Source organism: Lactuca virosa, chromosome 4 (genome assembly GCF_052849685.1).
Source record: "Lactuca virosa cultivar CGN04683 chromosome 4, Lactuca_virosa_CGN04683_v6, whole genome shotgun sequence".
In the NCBI taxonomy this organism is placed as follows: Eukaryota; Viridiplantae; Streptophyta; class Magnoliopsida; order Asterales; family Asteraceae; genus Lactuca; species Lactuca virosa.
In genome coordinates, this window is record NC_136429.1 from 217078875 (window position 1) to 217088144 (window position 9270).

At 32.8% G+C, this 9270-nt stretch overlaps 1 protein-coding gene across 1 annotated transcript; it reads right to left on the reverse strand.

Annotated features, from left to right (window-relative positions):
- Window positions 1–3611: 3611 nt before the first annotated feature.
- Window positions 3612–8271, reverse strand: LOC145107997 (inactive protein kinase SELMODRAFT_444075-like). The gene is made up of 12 exons (XM_079044974.1): window positions 8115–8271; window positions 7625–7717; window positions 7269–7419; window positions 6820–7097; window positions 6590–6729; window positions 6407–6501; window positions 5472–6316; window positions 4889–5049; window positions 4715–4791; window positions 4496–4643; window positions 4208–4360; window positions 3612–4033 (listed from the first exon to the last, which is right to left on the reverse strand). The coding sequence occupies exons 4-12, from the start codon at window positions 6989–6991 to the stop codon at window positions 3827–3829; spliced, it is 1998 nt and encodes a 665-aa protein (XP_078901100.1). The 5' UTR covers window positions 6992–7097; window positions 7269–7419; window positions 7625–7717; window positions 8115–8271; the 3' UTR covers window positions 3612–3826.
- Window positions 8272–9270: the final 999 nt, after the last annotated feature.

Genomic DNA, 9270 nt, shown 5'->3' on the forward strand with positions numbered 1-9270 from the left:
AAGAGGAATTACTTAAATATTATGTGAATTATGTGATTTTATGTGCATTATACTTATTTATAAGATATAATAAATTAAGAATGAAAATAAGCGCCAAAAATAAAAATATAGATGAACTCGATATCTATGAAGAAAGTTGTAGAGGTCGTGACCTGTCGAAGTTTCGCGACAAAACCGGCATGACGCTGTGTGACGTAAAAACTGAGTTTACGATAAAGAGATTTTTAGCCTTAGCGATCTAAACGAAAGTCTTAGTATACGTTAAACTGAGAGCGTGCATAAAAAGAACGTCCAAATCTAACTTCGTATGAGGAAGTTATGAATTTTCTAAGATTTGACATAGTAATGTGCAGCCCGGAGTTTGAATTTTAGATCGAGCGATTTTTAGCCGACATAACCTAAATGAGAATTGAAGATCTCATTAATAGGAGTTCAACGATAAAAAGACAGTCGAAAACGGAGTCCGTATGTAGAAGTTATGAATTTTACACGGTCGTTAAACAGTGTAATCTTCTCATACTGTTAAATTTAAAATCGGTCGAGAATTAGCCGATGGAGTAAAAAGGAGACTTGTAGATCTTGTCAATACCTACACGTGGATATAAAGAACGTCGGAAACGGAGCTCTTATGCGAAAGTTATGGGGTTTAGAAGTCAGAAGGGTGCTGCTGCGAAGTGGGTGACATGGCGCAATCTGAGCCAGTGCTTTCTCCCCACCAAATGACGACAAGTGACACCAACTCGATGAGTTGGAACAGAAACTTGACGAGTTTGGGTCCAGAAAATCGATGAGTTGGGTCATAAACTCGACGAGTTCATCACTTTTTCAGCCTATAAATACCACATTAGGATGATTTGAATATGTTTGGAAGCTAGAGTAGAAAAGGGGAAAGAATTTAAGTTAGTTGACCTAACTTCCTAAGGTAAGTACATGGGAAAGAATTTAAGTTAGTTGACCTAACTTCCTAAGGTAAGTACTTTTCCCGATATATGATACATGAAATGATTAAAAAGATATATTCTTGAAAGATTTTACTTAGTTTTCAAGCATGCTAAGTGTTTAGTTACACATCTTTTTTTTTAGTAAAGTGATATGTTCACAAGTTATTACTAATGATATAACATGCTAATTCATTTATTGCTTTTCTGAGTCCAAAGTTATTGAATATCTTTCATATTAGACATAGTTATTAAAAACGTTTACAACTTTTGAATGCCTTCTTTATTAGAAATATTTATTGTGCAAGAATAACACTTCATGGTATTTGTGTATGATATAATTGTATAAAAGAAAAGCAGTGTCCATTTATACATTGAGTGTGATTGCATAGTAGCAATATTATATAACTTGGTCTAGTTGTTCTCATTCGAGTACTTAGAATCGGATATGTATCGAGTGGATATTCTGGAAATCGGTCAAAAAATCAAAATCGGTCGAACTAAGCAAACTCGAGAATTTTGACCTTTTTCAAATAAACAACACGATTAAGTAACTAATTTACCTTATATATCATATATTAAGTTATTTTTTAAACATTTTGTTGTTTAATTTTAACTTTGTTCAGTTTAATGTAAATTTTATGGAAAAGAAAAAAAAAATGAAGGCTGATGATTAAATGAGTAGTCCTCGTCTAGACCGGTTATTAGCTACTCCCTAGTCGATTGACTAAGTACCGCCAATCAACTTTTGCAACATTGCATAGTAGTAAAGTAACGTCCGAACAATAAAGATATCCCAAGAACGTGATAAGCAAAGATTCTACTAGGATGGTACCTCCAGTTGTGAAATAGAAACATATAAACATGAGAGCCATTATAGGTTGATTCATTCGACCTATTTTGGCCAGCTTGTAGAGTGTCATGTGTGATGACATGGTCTCTTATATACAGATTAGTTTCGCGTTACGCGAGGTGACATGGTCTTTATTATATAGACTCAGATACGGGATGGCCTGTAAGCTTTAGCATTTAAGTGTGATAAATTGATGATACACATAGTGTACATAAAATGTTGCATGAAGTATTTTAAAGAAAATATGTTCGATAAATGTTTACAAAACTTTATTGTGTCTAAAACCCATGGAGCTCACCAAACGATTTCACATTACCTATTGTATTTTAAAATGTCATGAATTTCACGTTTAAATACAAAGATTTAGAAGTCTTTGTTCCTAGATGATCTTTTGTTGATGCCTTAAAAGATTGGGCTGTTGTCACGTAGGAGTGAAGCTTGTAAATGACGAAGTACTTGAACTTAGCTTTTATAGTTTATGTTTGCTATTGTGATATAAGTTATAAGTTGTAACCCTTGAGTTGTGTAAACGCCTCACAAATGTTTTGGGTTCGTTTGGGACCAAAATTTTAGATATGGCTCAATGCCATAACCAAAAGTATTTACAATATATGATTTAATACCAGAAGGTTTTTTTTTCTTGAAATTGAATATTTAAAAGTGTATAAAAATGGGATGTTATAGTAAACCGACCACATATTTAGCAACGAGAAATTTGTTTATTTAATAAATGAGTGAATATTTACAAGATATTTTATTAACAAACAAAAATGAATAATGATCTCATTCGTTCACTAATATTTATTCTAGCAATATCTATTTAAGTGCTTGTAAATATATATTCAATTATATTTGTTCTTGATTTGGATGTTTATGTTTATTTATTTATACGTATGTTCTAGATTTGGATGTTTATATTTGTTCATTTATGTTTATTCGTTTATGATCTTTTATGTTTGTTCGTTTAGTTCATTGAACTTCTTAATGAATAGAAACAATGTAACATGTTAAATGAACGACACAAACAAGATCATTTATGTGCAGGGGCGTATCTTACAAGTAAGAAGGGGCGTATCTAACAAAAAAGAAGGTAGGTCCTAGGACCTACCTAAAATTTAAATTTCATTTATAATATATATACCATAAAAATTAGGAACTATCTTAGAAAAAACAGAGGACCTACCTTGAGTTTGTTTTTTTTTACATGTCTTAAAAAACACTTTTAAAAGGAGAAAAAAATAAATTACATGGGGCATTTGTGCTGTTAAATATATAGGGTTAAATATAATATATAATTTTTATCAAACAATAAGGTATCAATACACTAATAATCAACTAGATTTTCATTAAATCGTTCAGTTTTTTCAATTATATTTCAGTCGGTTTTTTTTTTTAAATTTTAATTGGTGGTGCCTGATCGGTTTTTTCAGTTATATTTCATTAAATCGTACACGACCCCACCCGGCCCGACCCCTCACAAGTGTTGATTTTTTTTATCTGTTTTACTTAATTTGGGAACTACGTGATATTTTGTTCTAGATTCGTCACTGTTTATGTGTTCACGTTCGTTTATCTGATTAGCTTAAACGAAAGAACATAAATAAGCCCTAGTTCTTGTTCGGTTATGTTACAGCATTTTTTATGTTGGAAGCCTTTTTTTATCATTAAAATATAAAACAAGTTGATTTAGTGATTATATCTTTTTCACTCGTTTAGTCCCCAAACGTTAGTTTCTTTTACGTAGTTTTATGGTTAAAACTATCAATAACCCTACAAAATACATTAAACTTCAAGATATGCACTACTTAACAAATCTAATCAATTTTTAAAGAGGCTCGCATTTAGAAAAATAAACTATACTGGAGAAACATTTTACCTACACCCATTCATCACATGTTAATACCAAAACATAAGTCAACAACAATATTTCTTAACTACTCTTCCTATACATCTAGAATTTAATATAAAATGAAGAAAATAAGTTTTGATATGATATCTATCAAACTATTCTTACATGTGAAGTATGATCTTTGCATCAAACCCTTGTTTTAGATTTATCATTTTCCCAATAACAATCCCTATTTGGATTAACCAAAAACTTTCCACCATATCCTTTCAATGTGTCATTCATTCGACCAACATTATATCTTTGTTGATCAATCTGAATCCTACCACTTCGGTTCCCCACATCATACACATGACCCGATCCCTTCATCATGTCCCCCTCCAACATGCGTAACACCTTCACAAATAATATTTAATAAACAACAAAATAAACACTTTTTTAATCAACCGTTGGCTAGATAAAGTGTTGAATAGAAAAATGGCGTGCATGTAAGAGTAACTGTTAATCGTCTGAATTAAAGTAAATGACCATTTTATCCTTTTAAGACAAAGTAGGAAATTAAGTAAGTACCTGTGACATGCGAGGTCGTAAATGTGGATCCCGTTTAATGCATAAAGAAGCAGCTTGCATCATGCAATAAACCTCATGTTCTGAATAATAACAGTTCCTCAGCCGAGGGTCAATTAAGTCATTTATGGCATCTTGTTCCAACAATGGACGTGCCTACAAATATCAGAGAAAAAAAAAACGTGGTCATTTTTTATGTCTTTTGCATGGAGTGTCCCATTGGCATCAGTCAGTCTAATGCATGTCAAACACAGTACAGTCTGTTATGTTGTAAGGCTATCTGGAACTTACCCACTCTGCTAGACATTGTTGGCCTTTAGGACGTTTAAGGTCCACTGCTTTTCTTCCTGTAATAAGCTCCACTAATACAACCCCAAACGAATACACATCAGCTTTTTCGGTGATCTGGCCACTCTGTGCATATTCTGGGGCTAGGTATCTAGATAAAGAAAATATATAATTAATTCACAATATTATTTAATTGGTGTAAAATATAAATTAAAAACTTACCCAAATGTTCCAATGACTTTTGTTTCTTCTTCTGTGTCTCCATCAGGCTGCCATCTTGCTAGCCCAAAATCTCCAACCTTGTAAAGGTCATGTTTTGAAGCAAAATTAAACACAAGAAAAATTTTAAATCATGTTTATAATAAAATTAAAGGTATATTGATATTATGTATATACCAGAGGTTCAAAATCATGGGTGATGAGGATGTTGTTTGGACGCATGTCTCTATGAACAATGCAACCTACTCTGCATTCTTCATGAAGATACCGCAATCCTCTAGCAGCTCCCAGAGCTATTTTTTGGCGTGCTGACCATTCTAATGGATCTCGATCACGTCCTGCATACATCACAACTCCATGTAAACACTGCTTACAATTTGCAACAAAAGGGTAAAATGGTCATTTAGTCTCTCGTTCAAACACTTCAACAAAGAAAAAGACTCACTTCATTTACCCATACAACATGAAGTGTTTGTATGGGTAAATGATGTATGTATGGAGAAAATGTTGTATACATAAAGATTGTGTTTTGTGAACTACATGGAATGTCTTAATGTGAGTAAATGACTATTTTACCCTTCTCTCAAGGAAGAAGATAAGTGGGCTTTCGATACTCTTTAAAAGGAAATAAAAGAAATGGAAAAATGATAGTTTAGCAGATCTGTAAGTAATGATGGCAAGTCTCTTTTTAAAACTGAGTAAGAGAAAATGTCCAATTCACCCTTATATTTATTTGAGTGAAGGTAGTTGTAAGAATTACCATAAAGATGAGAATCCAGGGAGCCATTGCATACATATTCATAAACCAGCAACCTCCTTCGATCCTCCATACAGAATCCAATCAACATAACAACATTTCGATGTTGAGCACAGCTTAAAACTTCAACTTCAGAACAAAATTCTTGATCCCCTTGAGAACTTGCAAGTTTATGTTGTTTAACAGCAACCGCTTGTCCATCTGGAAGCAACCCTTTATGCACAGATCCAAATCCTCCTTCAGCCAAAAAATTATTCACAGAAAATCCTCCAGTAGCAACCTCAAGTTCCTCATAAGTAAACCACCTTGGAGGCTTTCCAAAAATAGGCGCCTTATGTTGACATATTGAACACAATGGAGGTGGGAAAGAAGGGGTGCTTCTTGATAAAGATATTGCATCTCTAACATTACCTCTAAATTCTGTTTCAGAATATTCACTTTTGGAAGTTTGAGAGAATTGGGAGGTTGAAGTGAGGATGTCAACCATCCATGGTTGAAACCTTCTAGAGAAAGATGAAGACAGATTCTCACTCTCTGAGTCTGAACTCGACTCAGCGAGTTCGTGATTTTCTTTTATAGGGATGAAAAATGGTGAAGTTCCTGGATCAGAACTTGAAATTGAAGTCCCGGGTTCGGTTAAAGATAATGCCTCGGGACTAAATTGAGGCGAATAATTTTTGTCTTTTTGTAGGTTTTTAGATGATTGATTTGTCATATGGTTTGCTTGAGGTGCATTCTTGGGTGATCCAATTAAATTGAGGCGAATAATTTTTGGGCGTGATTTCTTGATTGTCACAATGTTGCATTGCAACTCTTCCATACATCGCTTTTGTTCATGTTTCAATTTTCTACAAGGAACATAAAAAGTGGTAAGTTATACTCCAAATTTTGTCTATTTCAAAAGTTTATAATCTATTGATTGTAGTTTTGAGTATTACTTATCTAATACGACCCAAGTAGCTTGAATTTGTTTGGCCTCTAGAGCCACTGCTCCATAGGGCAATCCAGAAACTGTTTTTATCTTCACATTTATCTATTATGAGATAAGGGCAAATTAGTAAATTACTCAGTCCCCAGTAATCATGGAGATTTAGAAAAAAGAAAGCTTTATATGGACAGACCTTATTAGGATCATACATGTTATGTAGTTGAAGAATCATTTGGGAGCAGGAATCTGCTATATCACTTTTTCCTAAATATGACCTCCAATGGCGACTAGCACAATCTCCAGTAAATCTTGGAAGACCCCATAATCTTTTACCTAATTTAGAGTAAAGAAAGAGAAAATGGTAATGACAATCAAGAACAAGTGTGAAGTTCAAGAAAGAAGCATAAATTTGTAAAGAATTACCAGAAGGTATGACAACAAGCAATGTAATGCAATGCCCTGGTTGAACCACATGAGTTAAAGCCCAAACCAAAGCTGATTTTGGAATTTCCCTGGATGCTTTAACAGCAACAACGACTGTTTCAACATTATTTGAGTCCTTCTCCTGCTTTCCCATGCTCCTTTCTCTAGTCATTGAGCTCAGAAATAGAAAGAAGAATGCCTTCTGATGTGGCTTTTATGATGTATTTTACCCACCAAACACATTACAGTGAATTCAATTTCTTCAAGAGACAATACAACTGCGTAAAAGAAGGTTTTAATGTTTTGTACCAAAGATTGACAAGATGAAAACATAATGACAATTACTGTGTTTGACTCTTTGTACTCTGCCGACCATAAAGTTATGATTCCATAAATATGTAGAGGCAGAATAATTCTCTGTTATTCTGTAAGAGTAATCGGACCCCTACCTGATAGTGATACCTCAGTAGTCCACCCTTTTGAGTTTTGACCAGCAGTCAGTTCCTTTACAAATCTCCAGTCCAAGTTGTACTTAAAAAGAAAAAGGAAATCATTCCAGAATCCAGGGTGCTAGCGTTTACCCAATTTGCTATTCAAAATCTGCAAAACTTCAAGTAAATAATTTCAGAAATACCATAAATGGCGAGCACTTTGAAGCACATGAAGCGCAAGATACACAATTGGTGTATTAATCGTTCAGTTTCTAATTACGTCTTCGGACACTACAATAGAATTGAACAAATACAAAGAAAAATTAAGAATCCCAATTTATATACATAAATTATCCCGAAATAGTAGAGTTTACCTATAGATTGCGTATGTGATATGGCAGCAGATTTCAGAAACTTCAGTTGTTATAGCTTCACTTCAAAGGAGAAACGACATCCACCAATTAATCCTGCAATATCCACAATACATCAAAATTTTACAGCGTCATACACAAGTATAGTTACCAAATACACAAATGCACGAATTAAAACGGATTTTAATCATAAATTCGACACCAAAGATCTCTTCATTTTGCCAGAGTTTATATGCAATGGAAGTATGGAACTATGGAACTATCTCCAACAAAACAGTCGCATCAAAATTTTACACGTATAGCTGCTATAAACTAACATTTAATAACGCGAGGCGAGTGGCTGACGATTTTCGACAATTCGAAACTTCTCCGAATGAAAAATAAATTTCTAAAACGAATTAAACAAATATTAGAGATATTATAATTGGAACCTGTAACGAAGATCAAACGCAAAGATATCAACAAATCTGAACAAACAAACACAAACATTTACCCTATCTGTATGATCTTCTGCCGACGTTCAACAGTTTGGGTTTTAATGGAGAAAATTGACTACGGATTACCCTGGTCTTGCTGAATCTTCACTACTGACACCTTCGTTTTCAGAAAAAGCAGTCTCGAAATAGGCGGAATTTGCTTAATTAAATGTTCCTCTCATTTACCGTCGAAAGCGACAACTTATAGGGGGTATGAAATTTGAACTCGAATAGTTGCATTTAGCTACCTCGAGATTTAAAATTTGACCAAAAGGTCCTTTGTTAAATTTTTAAAAATGAGCCGTGGCACAGTTTGTTGCTCGTTTACCCGCTACGTCTATGTTAAATTTTCTTCTTTATATTAATACTAGTTGTGAGGCCCATGAATTTATGGGTTAATTAAAAAAAATTAAATATAAATATCAAAATATTTGAGAACTTTGAATTTATAAGAAAAATAAGAAAAGTAATGAATTATTATAATCGAAATGTTTTTTATCTTTGAAATTTAAACAAATACTTTAAATAAATAAAAAATTAATAAGCTTTAATTTTGGGAATTTTGAAATTAAAAGTTAACTTTATTAATGAAATTGATATTCATTTACTACTATATTTATTACAATTATTAAAATTAAATATTATGTAAATTTTAATAAAATAGAAAAAACTCATAAAATGACATGTGGGAAAAAAATAATTCAAAATAACCACAAAAATGATATTTGTCAAATTGAATAAGAATGTGACAAGTGGCAAAAAAAAACTTTCATTTATTAGAAATGATATTGTCGATTACCATAAAAACTAAAGGACTACTAGTTGGGTTATGCTTTATGTAACCTAACATTTAACGGTTACTCGTATAACAAATTAGAAAATTGACAACACTTGCTTATAAGAAAGAGTCGGGAGTTTGTTGAGTCGCTCTACTGGATCCACCTTATTTAGTCTATCAGCAACAAAAATCGAAGAAAAAGAGTATATGGTTAGAAATTCACCTTGGTGATTATCTTTGTATTGCATGAACTTATATATAACAAAGTAATTTGGCTATGTTTGATAGACTAGCTGAAAAGCTAATTGGTAGCTGATAAAAAAAATAACGTTTGGTAAAAACTAACTAATAAGCTAGCTGGAAAGTGTAAAATGACATATAAAGATATGTAGAAA

Excerpts from the sequence above, each read along its gene's own strand:
- LOC145107997 (XM_079044974.1), bottom strand. The coding sequence starts at position 6,991 with ATGACTAGAGAAAGGAGCATGGGAAAGCAGGAGAAGGACTCAAATAAT. Across the intron at positions 4,792-4,888 it reads CCCATGATTTTGAACCTCTG|GTTGGAGATTTTGGGCTAGC; the intron begins GTATATACATAA and ends GACCTTTACAAG. Across the intron at positions 4,034-4,207 it reads TACGACCTCGCATGTCACAG|GTGTTACGCATGTTGGAGGG; the intron begins GTACTTACTTAA and ends TTATTTGTGAAG.